Source organism: Manduca sexta, chromosome 2 (genome assembly GCF_014839805.1).
Source record: "Manduca sexta isolate Smith_Timp_Sample1 chromosome 2, JHU_Msex_v1.0, whole genome shotgun sequence".
In the NCBI taxonomy this organism is placed as follows: domain Eukaryota; kingdom Metazoa; phylum Arthropoda; class Insecta; order Lepidoptera; family Sphingidae; genus Manduca; species Manduca sexta.
Window position 1 is genome coordinate 434,031 of NC_051116.1, and position 16,722 is coordinate 450,752.

Below are 16,722 nucleotides of genomic sequence, written 5' to 3' on the forward strand. Positions count from 1 at the left end.
TTTATTTTCAAGCAATTGGCTTCGCAATTGATACCTGGGTGTGCTTTGGGTCCAAAGGACAGATAGAATTAAAAAAGTGTGAGTAAATGAAACAGCAATAGACATTCGATATGGTTTATTATTAAAGTAGCGCTAATTACATCTGTATACAAACACTACACTACTGCGTTTGAGCGTTTGTCCAGAGCGGCGCGGGTTCATGACGACGCGACCACAGGACTGCCGCCGCGCTCAACTAAACTGATGTACAAACCAACTTTAGTATTAATCGTAAAGTTTACCGGAATTGGATTATTAGAACAATGTGTTCCACTATGGAATAAATCTAGACATAAAACTGATATTCGAATCAACTTTAGTATTAAATGTAGTGTCAACTAACCGGAATTAGATTATTTGAACAATGTGTTCCACTATGGAATAAATCTAGACATAGGAATGACTACAGTATTAAACACGAGTAACTTAAAATATCGAAAAATCGAATGTTGGTAACACTATATTAGAAATGTCAAAATTGTCTATGGTTGCATCGTCACAAACTTACAATGAGCTACACCATAAATTTAAAAATATTCGGATACAAAACCGTCTAACGTCCATGCAGTGGGATATAGAAAATACATAGTCCAGTGTTAGAAGGAAGCCGCTACAAAAATATCACATTGAAATCCAGTACAAATGCATCAAACAGCCAAGCTCTGTCATTCTCCTGTACAAGTTGGCCGATATGTGCCATTTATTACCAATACGTGTGACCAAATTCCAGGATTTGCAGTTTCATTGGTAGGTATTGAGAGTTGGCCTAAACGTTGGCGCCATCCGTTTGATGCCGGTCTTTCAGTTCAAAGGGTATTGGCGATATAACGCCCCGTCTACACATTGGCCACTCGATGGCACACTCACCCACATATTGGCCAACGTGAAGGAGCTATTACTGATCGCGCACATGTGATCTGCCAAAATTGATACAAAATATTTAAAATAGAGAATTTAAGAGTAACTATCTATGGGGTAACGTCAAGTGAATTAATAAGATACCCCAAAACTAATGCTACATTTGGTATACTACACATATATAAAATATTATATGGATTACGTTAATTATTTATTAATACATAAACGAAAAACAGCGATAATCGCAATATGCACCGAAACTAAATTGATAAAATGTCCAATTTCCGACAACTGTAATACAACTTACATTAGATAACATTACCAATTTCAACAGACCACTCCCATTGGCGCAATAAAAATAATTTACACAATGTAAGTTCGAGTTTAATTGAGATTATAATTGATTTACATCATCGTAAGGGTACAATTACGAAACAAAAGCCTCATCAAGCAACCGAGGATTTGTGACGTCACATCAGCTGACCCTTAAATGCTGAACAGGTTCTAATATTTGGAATCACCCTGCCTTATTCGCCGTAGTCGGGCAAGAAACAAAAATATTGAAAAAGCATACTGTCTTGAATAACTCACTGGGATTTCACCGTTCATTGAAATATATAATTTTGGCACCAATTATCCTAATTGAATATAAAAATATTAGAGAAAACCATAACCCAAGGAGACAAAATTTAAACCTAATTTTATAATAAGATACCTCGATGGGGTAACTTGTAAAATAAAATGGGGTTTCTCATTAAATCAAATGTGTTTCTAAACGTTTAAGGGTCAGCACGTGTGTTCATGCGAGATCGCGTCGGCCGCTGAGCGCCGGCAACCGAAATAATGTCAAGCGTGAAATAATCTGGTGAACTCAGTGCGCGCGCGCGACGAGTCACTGTCCTCCCCCCGCCGCCGCCTCCTCCTCCGCGTCTGCAAGTGTACAAAGAAACATTAGTTACAGAAGAGAATTTTAATAAATTATATTGTAAATCTATTTTTCTTGGTGACGTAGTTGTATAGCGTGTGAGGTACACCACCGGCTCTGAGGTTCTAATCCCGGGTCGAAGTTATATTTGGCTTATTTGCTCACCATTAACGCGGAGCTTGGGATTTGTATCTGATGTTGCAATAGAGGTAGTGATACGATGGGGACGGGTCCCACTGTATCACGGGACGAAACACAGGCGAAAAGTGGTTGTCCTGGTTGCACCTCTACCCACGCTTTCGGTGATAAAGGCGTGATTTTTTTATATGTCTGCCTTTACCCCACTCAAAATATAGGCTCGTCACATCACCCATAGATAACAAGCATGATGCAAGACAATCTGACATCAGCACTCTGAGGGATGACGTCACGCAAACATTACTATAACAAGACATTCCATGTTTTTTTTTTACGCATATCCTGGCCTGTGGGAACTAGGTATACACAGGCCGATCCCAGAACGCGACACACTGGCATGGGCATGGTGGGTTTTAACGCCTTGTGTATGGTGGTCGTAAGCGGCGATAGCCTAGTTGGGTGTGGAACGGACTGCCAAAACGAATGGCCGCAGGTTCAAATCCCAAAGGCGCACACCTCTGACTTTTCTAAAAAATCATGTGTGTATTCTTTGTGAATGTATCGTTCGCTTTAACGGTGAAGGAAAACATTGTGAGGAAACCTGCACATCTGAGAAGTTCTCTGTAGGTATTTCGAAGGTGTGTGAAGTCTACCAATCCGCACTAGGCCAGCGTGGTGGACTAAGGCCTAATCCCTCTCAGTAGTAGAGGAGGCCCGTGCTCAGCAGTGGAACAGTATATAATACAAGGCTGATATTATGTACGGTGGTCGCTATCCGGACGGATATAAAATATATCCTACCACCAACAAACTGTTTTGATAAAGCTTTAAAGTCCTGTACCATCGTAGGATTGTGTTCCGTTAGCGTTCTCGAGACGAAGCTGCCGCAGACGCGACGCGGCGTCCTCGGTGCCGAGGTTGCTCTCCTCCGCGTCTTCGAATTCCTCATCACCTAAACAAGACATATTCAATGATTCTATTATACTTGTATAGAGCAGTACTAGTTTCAATGATTGAATGTCATTATTATCAACTGCGGATCTAAAATATGAAGGCTTTAGGGCTGCAACCTAGCTCCGTGGATTTATAGGGCTCCCAATCTCCATTAAAGATAGTAGACACTAGACCACTATATCAAACTAAAAAAAAACGTTTATAAAAATGTAATATAAGTAGTAACACTTAACGTGTTTATTTCTTTTCCAATAATTTCTTGTAGTTGTTGTTATTTTGTGTCTGCCATATTAAATAAATATTATATGTGTTTAATATCTTCTTTTTTCTCCTATAATGTCTATACATTGTTATCGAAGATAGTTTTCTTTACAAAATGGCAATTAATGAATTAAGCTGGCTCCCAAACTAGAATAAATCTAGGGTCTCCCTCAATTCTCAGTCTTCCTATGATATATCAATGAGTACTAATTAATAGTACCTTCATTAGAAATATTTTTTACCAGCGAAATCTTTTTATTTTATTTAAAAATTAAATATAACTGAGAATGAATGTGAAATAATTCGTTGCTACATAATTCGCTAGTTCAACATGCTCTCTCTTCAGCCTTCACACGAATACTAAAAAATGGGCGAATTTCTAATGCTATCGTTATGAATTTTAATACAATGTGATTTGTGTGAAGGACTAAGTGACAGAAGGTGCGAAAGTTTATAACAATAAATATAAATATTCATATAATTTAATGTGTAAAACTACATTAGCATAATTATTTAGCATGCCTAGACACGAGAATTCACATACTAATAAAATGTAATTTAAATTTAATTAATGGTTATTAGTACTAATTAGTGGCAATTTTTAATTATTGTGCATTTGATATTAAATATTCTACACAGAGATCTTGTCATTTGACTTTATTTTGCTGTTGTTCTATTACACATATCATTCCAACTTATATTGGGGTAAATGCATATTGTTACCCCATATTTTGGAAAACATAATCTATAAATTTGTCTCAAAATAAACTGAACAGATTTTTATGAACTCCATATCAAAATATGGAGATAGTTTAAGATCCTGGAAAGTTTATAGGCTACTTTCTATCCCGAAAAAATATGTAGCGGGACTTTTATCCCGGAAAACTCCTTCACGCTAGCGAATCCGCGAGCAAAAGCTAGTTCTCAACTAAATAGAATTCTTCATAATTGACTGCAAATCCGACAACATTACAACGATAATGCTATAGCAACACAATTAGAGGTGCGGGACAGACGTATCACATAGCGTACCGCACCCCCCCTGCCCACCACTGACAAAACCCTAATATAAACACGCAAAGCGACACTGTCTATCCCCCTAAGTCGAATATTAATAACCTCTCTGTGTTCTTCATTTAAGAAGGAAAAAAAGAATAAAACCGACAACACTATAGCAACTGCGATGTCGGTTGTTAGTCAAATTATAACTGGACAATTGAAGTCACTACTCACCCTCTTCAAATTCCTCTCCATCCATGTAGGGGTCGTCGTCAACCTCGTCTGCGGGGTCCGGGTGCAGCGCCTGTCCCTGGCTCATCGCCGAGTACATCGCTTGGAGATCGTTCTCGTTCTGCGGGATGAACCTGACAGCACACGTGTCATTTTCATAAAAGATCAAATAAGCGGGCTAGGTACGTATCAAATAGAGGAATCTCGCGCCCCTCCGACGCCACATTTGCTGAAATATGCTCCTGTTAGTAATAAATTAAAATATAGTTGCAACACCGTATGCCTTCTGCTAACTTCAGTTTGTTGCCTTTGTTTGAACGGACACGTTGTTTTATTTTTAGCTACTGACAATTGTGGATACATAAATGTAAAATTTATATAATCATTTGGAACAAAAAATTATGAATAATATTTTTTGAAAAAAAATTAAAGTTTTAGAGAAAAAAGGGCAGTTCCAACTTAGTAACGAACAAGCTTCTCTTTCCAAGTAGTTGTAGAAATAAAGAATTTCTGGACAGTATGTTTTTAAATCTATTTTGAAAATGGAGAATCTTTGAACAGTTGACGACCCACACCTCACCTCAGTGGCAATTCTTTTATGCAGTATGTTTGTATGGTTCATAAAAACATTGAGGCCTGAAAGGGTCTCTGAACATTACCCATCTTAGAAGATGGGTAGAGAGGAATAGTTTCCATCCTTCCCCACTCTCCACTGAGGCTGCTACGGTTGCTAAGCTGGGCGATCGCCAGTGATGACTGCAGTGGTCCAAATAAAAAAAAACACATCAACCTGATGAAAGTGGAATATCATCATATTATGCTATAGTAATTCACTTATATTTTCCTACTTAATATCAGCTGAGGGTGAAACTGAAATTGTGCTTGGTAAATGGCAACAGGTCATCCTCTATTGAATAAAATCTAACGTAGCTGGTGAACTTCTAATGTGTGAACCTATACCTATACCTACCCCTAAAAAGGAAAAAATTATAATTATTATTTAAGCTGTAATTTACCTGAGCTGGGTGATGGGGTGTTCGTCAGCATCGAAGTCGTCATCATCGTCCTCGGGGGCGTCGCCTGCACCCTGGCTCAGCTCCGGTAACCTATAACATTGCACATTGGTAATTTTTTTTTTATTTATGCCAATTTTTTTTATTTGTGTTGAATTTTTAAAACCTGGTACATAATAACAAGTGACAGAAAACCTAAATAATTATATTTTTCAAAGGAAACATTCAACAGCTTTACATTTTTACTTTATATTATATTACTTTTCTACTCACAATACCATCATCAGTTTTCCTTAGCAAAAGATTAGTAATATTAAATATCACAACTTCCATTTTGTAGCCCTTTCAAAGCTTTTTCCAAACTAGGAAATATCCACAAGAAGCAGGAATCCAATGGACAACATACATATCAATCCTTGATAATCTTAATAAACATGGGACCTTAAACAGTTGGGATAAGACGGGTTTGATATTACTACTGTCAACCGTTGATGACAGTAGCAATATCAAGATGGGAAGATGTTGTGATGCTACATATATTTTTTAATTTATTTATTTACTATATTATTTAAACAGGAATTACACCTATTGTAATATTAAGTAATACCATTCAAAAACACATACATAATTACAAATTTTAATTGATACATTTATTATGTTGTTAATACATTTATGAACCTTACTATTGGAATAGTATAATCAACACATACCTCAGTTCATAATTAAGCACCATGTACAGTGCAGGCGAGGGCTCCCGCTGCACCGCATGGAGGGAGATGCTTGGGTACAGCAGAGAGATGGTCGGCGCGGCGGCGCCCGACGGGCTGACACCCCCGCCCCACAATACATTACTGTGAATAAAGGGGTTACTGCTATCACTTTGCACACCAATTGCCAACAGCCTTACTCAACCTATTGCCGGCTGAGCTTTTACAAACAACCCATTTAATTTTTTTATCCCTGACACTAAACCCTGGCTATATCTGTGCTGTATAGACCTAAGTATTTACACATTTACCAAAATGTAGGTCGCCTCTTTCCTTTACATTTCAATTTTCATCTCCAATGTCTAAGAGATACTGAACCAACCCCTTTGATAATAAAAACAATTCGTCTCACTTCGTCCTATCTCCTATACTGGATATTGAATATTATTTTTTCAATATTTACTAAAGGACAATAAAACAGCTTTTGTTTTAATCACATTAAAGTGTTTATTATTGTAAAAGAACTTTAAGCTCAATGAAAATTGTTATTGTTATGTCATTCTTATCAGGAAAGCTCTGATTTATATTTAACATCCCAAATAAGCGTGTGTATGAGATTTATAATCTGAATAATAAAATAATCTCCCTAAAAGACTGTAGGCAGTGCGAATAAACCTAAATGTTAACTATCTGATGACAAATAACAAGTATGCTAAGTTTAATTTAATGAAAAGCTTCTATTTTTCCTTTGTTGTATTAGGTTCCACAAAGACAAAGAGAATTTATTACATCAAGAATTATTATTTCTTTGCTGCTATTTCCACAATCTGTCAGCGAACAAACACGAAGTTAAAAGATACGATCTAGAAAAGCCGATGAAAAAATTTCACCGTAGATATTACGAAACATGTATACGGAATTCGCTAGGAATTGGCTCCAGGGACAACATACATAATTGCACTTACTTCTGAGTGATGTATAATGTGGCTGTGCCTAATTCTTGATCATTAACAAGCAATTTTGTTGACGGAGTTTGTAGTAACACGCCTTCTGCCGGCACGGAAAATGTCGACGACACAACGACCATTATGGCGAAAAATACAAATAGCTTTCAAAATTACAATAACAACACGAGATTATGCTTTTTGCAGAACGTACAAAAATATTTTAGCACATGAGTTACAGCAAATAATGCGAAATAACAAAATAAATTCACGTGAAGCACACTCCGCTTAATAATGTGTACGTTTTGTTTATGCAAAAATCGATCCCTCCTATTTCATGAATATTTATATTATGGAAAAAGCAACGCGTAACTTAAACTGGGAATATTTGTTACTACTTTTATTTAAAAATAAACATTTTAAAGTACACTGTTTTAAAATGTATTATAATCATTTTACAGCACACTTGAACAACAACATCGGTTATAGTAATAAAACGCAAATATTCAAATTTCTCGTCTCCGGTACATGATATATACTTTTCCGATCAATAGAATCGACATCATAAATAAAATTGCCAATCAAATAGCTGGTTTAAAATACGCCTTTGTCTAATTGGCTGAAAACATACGACTATTGACGTTATCTCATTAGTACTTGTTGTTTTTTTACCCAATTTTGAGGTAATAGTTGCAATAACTCTGTGGTTTGTGAACTACGATATTTATTATTTAAGGTAAAATAGAATCTGCAATGATAAACTTTATCGAAGTTACAGTAATAAAGACCATAATATAATGTGTTGAAACCATAAACAACTTTTCAAGCCATGAATATACACAAAGTAAGGGAAAAATCTGCGGTTATGTTGGTAGCCCCAAATTTAATCTGTCACATTAGTCAATAAAACGATTGATAATTTTGTGAATGTGTTTTTGTTGAAAATAATAATTATTTGACATAAAGTGAAGTGAACAAATTATTAATCAAATAATATGAACAGTATAATTTATGATTTATTCATTAAAATACATAAACATACAAGAAATTCGTTAAATACAGAACATGGCGCTTACAAGGAAGAATGGATGCATGTTAGTATGTTTACATTTTTATCTACCGCTTAGTTGATCTGTTTTGCTTCGGACCTTATAATTCGTAGTTAAAAACGCGCGAAAATTATTTTTTATATACTTTGATTCATAAAACACATGTATATTGAGCAAATTTATGCATACGATCAATAAAAATAAAATATTACGAATAAAATAAAGTTTACTAGACTTGATTGTTACAATTTAACGTTATTACAATACTGGTTGGGCTTGTTTAATTACATTGTAAAAATGCGGGTAGTGTAAAATAACACAACTTTTTAGTACTTTTGATCTTAATAATATTTGGTCTTTTAAATATAATATTTTTTTATAAATGACTAGCCTGATTTCTGCATAGAAATTTTGAGGATGTGTGAAGTACAACTACTAATCCGTACAAAGTTAGGGTCATGGTCTAAGGTATTGCCGGATTTATATTTTTATGAGTATAGACCACTTTATTTCCGCCGTCCCATGTAGGTAGGTTTATGTATGTAGCTCTCTAAAATACTTAGTAATTTTCCATTTGTTTGATTTATGGAAGGCACTGAAGTTAAATAATCAAATTATTAATTAAATAGAGTGAGCATCCTCTGAAATCTGCCGCCCATATGCTGTGGCCTATACAGCCTATTTACAAATCCAGGACTGGTCTAAGACCTAATCCCTCTCAGCAGTACCGGAGGGTTGTGCAGCAGAACAGTATATAATATGCTGATATTATTATATTAAAAAGACTAGTCACACGCCTGAGGATATTTAATAATCTTATGAAATGAACTACCAAAAATATTTGTTTAGTACTCACATACATGGTATTATGGAATTTGTATTAAAATTATCAAACAGTGAGGACCACAAGTTCAAACTGGAAATTATATCCCAATCACTAAAGAAATTAAGCAGATATCTAACATTGTTCAACTAATCATCTGTTTTTGTGGTTGCAGTCTCAAAAATGTGAAGTGGAAGATCGGTGAAGGGAGCAAGAATGGCTGATTTAAAAAGGTAAGTTTAACTTGTGTTGTTTATTTGACTTTTTAACTGACTTTAAAAAAAGGAGGTTCTCGATTCAACTGTATTTTTTTTAAGTAATTATGTTTGCGTACAGGAGAGATGTATACAATTTTCTCCTTCTTTTAAAAAATGAAAAAGAACTAAAACATGTATTCCTATATGTATATGGAAGTACTATATGGAAGTTTGTTTGTATGAAGGCGCTAAAGAGAATCTAGGCCTATAAATGTACTTCCCATTGACCTGAAATCATGAAATATGGTAAAAACAATGTTATACAGCTCACATGTGAAAACCATACATATGTACTATAATAACAATAAAGTGAATTTACTATTACAAACTCATTGATTACGGTTGGTGCTATAACCATGTCTTGCCATTGAATGGCAAGTTAAGTTTGAACTTATACAAGTGTCCCAAAAAATAGTGTCAAGTGGAGGTCCAGAGGTAGACCACCCCTTGGAGTATCCGAATCACCCCCATGTATGTTACGCGATTTTTCATAGTTTTCAAGTTATGAATATTTTTCTGAATTTTAGAGAATTTTCGATTTCAACATAATTTTTTTTCTTTTTTTAAAAAGTAGAAGACATCTTGATTTTTTTATTGCAACTAAATTTCCATTAGTTGTACTTTTTTGCTAACAACATCAGCTTCGTAACTTTGATGGCTTTTTTCTTTATGCCCCTTGCAATGGAGATCCTTAGTTGTGGCCGTGTTTGTCGCCCCCTATTTGTAATTGTTAATAAACTAACATACTCATATACTCAATAACATACTCGTCTTTAATTCTGCTTACATTGTGCCGTAAAATGACGAAAATTGTCACATAAATTCTTTTTTACATGTTGTAGTTTAGTGCGCATGTGTGAATGAGTGTATTTCTGCCTGAGAGTGTGATGTTGCCGTTGCGACGGATTCTCTTAAAGTGCTAGTAGTGGAATTAGGGCGCGAAAAAAAATATTATTTATTTTTTGCTGATTGCTTTGAATGACGAGATGAACTAGCCGTTCGTCTGATTGTAAGCCATACGACCGCCCATAAACAGCAGAAGCACCATCAAACACCTTGAATTACAATGTATTTTTTGGTATTCCACTGCGCTCGCCAGCTTGAGACATGAGATGTTAAGTCACATTATGTCCTGTAGTTAAACTGGCTACCATGTCATATAAACCGGTACACAACAGCGACTACACACTGCTGCTTGGCGGCAGTAATAGACTTTGCGGTGGTATCTACCCAGGCGGACTCTCACATATGACAGACCTACCATCAGTATTTATTTATTTTGTTCAAAACTTACCTTTATTATTGTACATCTACAGTTCGAATAACTTATTATACAATAATATTTTCTAGAATATAAGTATGTGGTTTCATTTAATAACGCAATGTCAAAATGACCCTGTATAGTTAATAGTAGGTAGAACGTTGCCGCTACCTACATAAATAAGACGACATCACCATCCATTATTTTAATACAATATTTGGCAACAACATGTGATATTATTTTTCAAGAATTCCAGCCAAATTTTGCCTTAACTGTGCCTGCAGTTTCATTGTTAAATTGTTTTGAGCAAACACTGACTTCGTTATTTCGAGCTCTTTTTTGATACTAAGTCGACAAAGTGACCCCAATGCATCATGGTAAGTGGAAGTAGGTTTAGTTAGACTGGCGACTGACGAGAGATGATTACTACTAATCAGTCGACACGATTATGCCGTCCAATCACTGAGTTCATGAAAATATGCAACGTGCATACATAAAAAAAATTGTTTCAATGATTTGTTATTGAACTGTATATAAAGTTTAATGTTTTGGGTTCTAGTAGTTGATGGAGTTGGTTTTTTTTGTTAAAATGTTTTTAGTTTTTGTTAGTTTTATATCGCCAAGTTGAACCCTATACAAAAATAATTATTTTTTTCCTATTTTATTTTGAGGAGTTCCCGGCTGTATCTTCGATGTTCATGGTCAAACAACTATATTTTTATATATAATATATCAAAGCTATGCTGGACCCAACACAAAAGGAATCAGTCTTACTGTATTTTGTTTTAAGGAGTTACCTTCTGCATCTACGCAGTGGAAAGTTCTATATCAATACAAATAAATTGGTACCATTCTGAAGTTATAAGAAATCCAACTAATAAATAACCATTTAAATCTCACCACGAGGTAAAAAGGCGATGAACAAACAAAAAATTCAACGAATAGATAAACTTCTTTGGAGTCCATTAATAATAAAGGAATCACGGAAAACGGCTTACAAATAGCAGAGTGATCGGTGTAAATACATTAAAAAATACACATCATTTGAGAACACACCACGCATTTACCTCGAAGGGGTATGCAGAGGGGCAACCAAGGCACCCACTTTTCGTCAAGTGTGTTCCGTCCCGTGATATGATACGGGGTGAGCCTGTCGCTGTATCATGCACAAGTTCCAGACTCCAGGCCGATACCGAGCAGAAAAATATCACTTTGCCCGATCCGCGATTCGAACCCAGGACCACAAAGCGCTGCCGTACCGCGCATGCAGTACAATAAAGCCACCAAGACAGTCACAATTGAGAAACCTTATCCCCCCACCTGACCATAAGGTGAGGTGGGGGGACACATAGGTGTCACACAATTGTAAAAAATATTTAGAGCATAATTAAATCAATATGAGCAGTCATTTGGAAAAAAATACCAATAGGGAACCGGCCTATGTTTGATTTTGTTCATTATTCTATATATATTCTATATACATATTCTATATATATGTCCATATAACCATTACGGTTAATAATACGAAAAAGAAGCACTCCTGCGAAAACTGCATAAAAATTAGTTACAAAATGGACTAGTAATTCATATTTCAAATATTGCAACGTGCAGAAGTGGGCGCGTTGTGGGGATATCAATTCATCTCTTTCTTTCGCACGCGTCGTAATTCCCGATGACGTCAAATGTGGGTATTTCGTCTCTTTTCTGTTTCTTGCTAATTACCCCTTCCACCGACATTCAAAGACTTATAACTTGTTGATTTTTTACCGGATTTTCATAATTCCTTTTGTGTTATAATTAATATAACGTAAATATTTGATAATAGTAAAGAACAAAAATGAGTCCGGTACCCTATTGAAAAACTTTTTTTTGGAAGTTAATTAAAAAAGGGGTTGGGTGTACAAGTCATGCAGAGACCGAGTTTGTGTGGCGCTTGGTCGGTTATCATGGCGTATCCATGGCTGTTGATAATGAGACTTCATTATCGGAATGCGGAAGACTTAACCAATCCGATTTCGATAAATTAAACGCGTTGAATGATGTGTATGAGTTTTTTAATTGTAAGATAGTGATTGTTCGTACGATGTACGAATCTTTGGTGTTTGATCTAAATACGTGATAAGCTTAGGTAAGCCGATAAGTGTGGCTTCGGGTGTGAAGAAGTGCGTGGGTCCCGCCCCGCATCCTCGCTCGATGGGGATTCTCCCCAAATTTAGGTTTTTTAACTCCAGTGAAAGGGAGATTTGAGGAGGCGAAATGTTTGGTGGTACTTTTGGGAGGAATAGATTAAGTAGTTTGGTAATTAGATATGTTTTTTTTCGGAAATACAGCTATTTAGTGTCTATCTTAAAATCTGTAGCGTACCTTCGTTATTGAACGTAAGATCTTTTTTTTAAAACCACAAACATTGACAAAACATCAAGAAAAATAGTTTCATCGATTTAAAGTGAGTTTGTTCAGCTATTGTGGCTCATTTTGCTTAACAAAACTTATTTCCCATTATCATCATCACCATCATCGGCCGCAGGATGTCCACTGCTGAACATGGGCCTCCCCCAAAGATTTCCAGAACTTTGCTGGTGGTGGATATATTTTATATCCGCCCGGATATCAGCCACCGTACACAAGGTGTTAAAATCCGCCATAGTGGCCCACGTAAGTGTGTCGCGTTTCGCGATCAGCCTGTGTATATTCGGATCCAACAGGCTGGCATAATTGTGTCGACTGCCGAGGGGTAATCACGCCTCGATTGTAAATTCTTTCAATAAGATAATAATAATAGACAGCTTTTTATACTTGAGTACAGTTATTTGTTATCAAGGGAATGGGCTGAAAGACGTTAGTGTGGAATGGACATAAAAGAAATGCAATAGTTTATGAAGATGTTATTTATTTGTATACGCCTGAGTAACAACGTATACAAAATGTAAAACCCGCCATAGTGGCTCAAGTAATTGCGTTCCAGGATCACCCTGTATATATCCGGTTTCGAACAGGCATAATTGTGTCGACTGGCGAGGGTTAATCATCTCTCGTCAGTCGACAATATCTAGACCCTACTCCATTTACCATCAGGTCAAAAAAATGTAGTTAGAAATGAAACGTTCCTTCGTACTTCTTGAGGAATTGACAGTGAAAGCAGTTTTAATATGAAAGCGCGGCTTCTTTAATAACACAGCGTTTGTGAGTTTTGCTGTCTAAGAAAATCCTTACTCGGGAAGAGTGATGGAGATTTTATATATGATAGTATATTATTTATTATTGCCGTCTCACCGGACTATGAGAGTGAAGGAACAGAGAGTGCTTGTGTATTGCGCACACACTTGTGCACTATAATATATCCTGCGTACCTGGCTGATCTCCGTTGAGATTGGCCGCCGTGGCCGAAATTCGGCTAGGAGGGGATTATATTATTTATTATCAGCTTTCTGCCCGCGTAAAAGAATTCTAATCAATATTAGTAAGTTTCAAATATATTTTATGATAACTTTTCCGATATCGATTTCATGTACCTAGTATGAAAATGAAACGAAAATTTGTTAATTATTAATCGCAAAATATTTCAAAAACAACTTTGCCACCGAGACATTTTTGATTTCTAACTGAAAATGTCTAACGGCAAATATAAACGATAATTATCCATTTTTAAAACAATTAAAGCGTTCACGCATTATTGTTTATACGAATGGAAATATTTCTCTTTGTTCCCGTTGTGGGACGCGACGAGGCGGTCATCCTGAATCTCCTGTGACGATTGATGGACCGTGAGTGGGAATGTGTTCTGATTGCTTTACATTAATTCACGCTTCTATATCTCAGAGGGGTAGCACAGCGATGCGCGACGATTAGCTACTTACTAATTGAACTGGTCTAAACAACAATAAAAAACATTTTTTTCTCGTCTCCTTATCATGTATTGTAGTCTTTACCTTATACTGATTTTGACCCTGACCAGAGTTTCTTGCCCGTTCTTCTCAGGTGAGAACTGCTTTCCGAACTGTTAAGAGTTAATATTGACGGAATCTAAATAATGTATAACATTTTACGGATTCCAATAAATAATTTCATTTCATTTCACTAGGGTTATTTACTGGTGGTAGGGCTCTCATATGTGAGAGTCCGCCTGGGTAGGTACCACCGCAGTCATTTCTGCCGCCAAGCAGCAGTGTGTAGTCACTGTTGTGGTCCAGTTTGGAGACCATTGTAGCCAGTGTAATTACTGGGCATAATAAGACTTAACATCTCATGTCTCAGGATGGCGAGCGCAGTGAAATACCAAACAATACTTTGTGATTAAAGGTGTTGGATCGTGTTTCTACTGTTTATGGGCAGTAGTATAGGTTATCATCAGGCGAACGGCAAGCCAGGATGCAAGCAAGGATTTTATAACTTCTTCAGCTTTTGACGTCCACCGCTGAAAAAAGGCCTCCCTTAGATTACCTGATCAACCCGGCCTGCATTCAGCATCTACCCTTGTTCGTAAGAAAAACCTTTAAAATGTTGTCCCATAGACAGGACCAATCCCTGGAATTTATTTATTTTTATTTATTTATTACACTTTATTGTACACCATGGATAAAAATAATGTAACAAGAGAAGAGAAAAAAGTACAAGGAATTTATGTTTTTAATCGAGGTCCAATATGTGTTTAAAAAAAAACAAATCCAGGTAATTCAAGTATTTGTTTTATCAGAGAATTTGTAAATATACATCCGTCCAATGAATCAAAAGTTTCAATCAGAAATAATTCACGCAGATACATAATATATAATCGTTTTTTTTTTTGATAATCAAATCAAGCGTCGATAACCTAGGTGGGTTTGGAATGAACTGCCAAGATGAATGTCCGCAATACTTTGTGAATTATAGCTCGCTTTAACGGTGAAGAAAACATCGTGATGAAACCTGCATACCTGCGTTCTTTATAGGAGTTTTGAGAGTGTGTGAAGTCTACCGTTCCGTAGGCCAGCGTGGTCGACTAGGTCTAATCCCTCTCAGTACAGGAGGTCCGTGCAGCAGTAGAACAGTACATAATACAGGGCTGATATTATTATTTCATTGTATTGGAAATCTGCAATGACTTTTGTACGATCTGGGAATCAAACCTGTTACACTGCTCGCAGACCAAAATCCAAATACGTCCGCACCAACCCAACAAGACGATGTTATTATCAAAACTCGTTGACTAAAACGCGACCTTGTAGACTGCTAGTGCAAGCGTTTTTATGATTTTTGCTCAAAACTACTATTGACAATGGCATCGACGAATTGACGAAACTTCTAGACGTTTTCTTTAAATGTAATTTATTTTAGAATATATTTAATTATTATATTCTTTGCTTCGTATGCGTTAAATTCGAGTTGTGATAAATATTAAAGTAACTATAAACCTCATTTGTTTTTATGAATATCATATGTTAAAATATATTTATAACTTACTAGCGACCCGCCCCGGCTTCGCACGGGTATAACATAACAAAATAACAGTATGTCTCCACTATTTATTGGATGGTATTATTATACATATAAACCTTCCTCTTGAATCACTCTATCTATTAAAAAAACCGCATCAAAATCCGTTGCGTAATTTTAAAGATTTAAGCATACATAGGGACAGAGAAAGCGACTTTGTTTTATACTATGTTGTGATTTTTGGATAATTTCTGGGTTAGTACTACATTTTGTCATAACTAGGTCAATTTGAGTATGGTTGTTGTTGAGTTGAATCAAGAAAGATGACTATTCCATAACAGGACAATTTTAATATTCCGAAATGATATTTAACCTCCTTGGAGATGAAGTTTTTATTTGAATAGCACCAGCTTCAGACTCTACTATAAGCAAAGTTGCGATAACTTTGGCCAAGAGAAATGTATTTGAAGAGAAGCGTTTTACTCGCCTAGTCATTTATACCCTGACCAGGAACATAAAAAACCTCGCCATGTTGTGATAAAATATAGAATTAATTTCTTTAATGTACTGACAACGTAATTTTAAAATGAAATCAACTTTGAAAAGCAAAAGTAGCACTCCGAGAGCAGGTTTTTTATTTTCATGGTCAGACTAGTTATAGTAGCCATAGTATTATATTCATCAAAGCTCCATATTCTTAAAGGCTAGGCAAATTTTTTTCACTAGTATGTATGATAGTAATGCAGCGATTTTACGTTAGAATAAGATAAGAGGAATCATTTATCTCTATTTTTACACCCGGAAATTCCGGGCTGACATGGTGCAGAAAAATCAAACCGTCACTTTGCCCG

General features: G+C 36.0%; 1 protein-coding gene across 1 annotated transcript; it reads right to left on the bottom strand.

Moving 5' to 3' along the window:
• Positions 1 to 100: 100 nt before the first annotated feature.
• LOC115453361 (methylosome subunit pICln) lies at positions 101 to 7,387 on the bottom strand. Its single transcript, XM_037437902.1, has 6 exons — positions 7,091 to 7,387; positions 6,129 to 6,269; positions 5,422 to 5,511; positions 4,409 to 4,539; positions 2,802 to 2,912; positions 101 to 1,827 (listed from the first exon to the last, which is right to left on the bottom strand). The coding sequence occupies exons 1-6, from the start codon at positions 7,210 to 7,212 to the stop codon at positions 1,790 to 1,792; spliced, it is 633 nt and encodes a 210-aa protein (XP_037293799.1). The 5' UTR covers positions 7,213 to 7,387; the 3' UTR covers positions 101 to 1,789.
• Positions 7,388 to 16,722: the final 9,335 nt, after the last annotated feature.

Bases quoted from the DNA above. Each gene is read 5' to 3' on its own strand.
- LOC115453361 (XM_037437902.1), bottom strand. From the start codon at position 7,212: ATGGTCGTTGTGTCGTCGACATTTTCCGTGCCGGCAGAAGGCGTGTTA. The intron at 5,512-6,128 runs GTATGTGTTGAT...GCAATGTTATAG, and splicing joins GTGCTTAATTATGAACTGAG to GTTACCGGAGCTGAGCCAGG. The intron at 4,540-5,421 runs GTAAATTACAGC...GTGTGCTGTCAG, and splicing joins CACCCCATCACCCAGCTCAG to GTTCATCCCGCAGAACGAGA.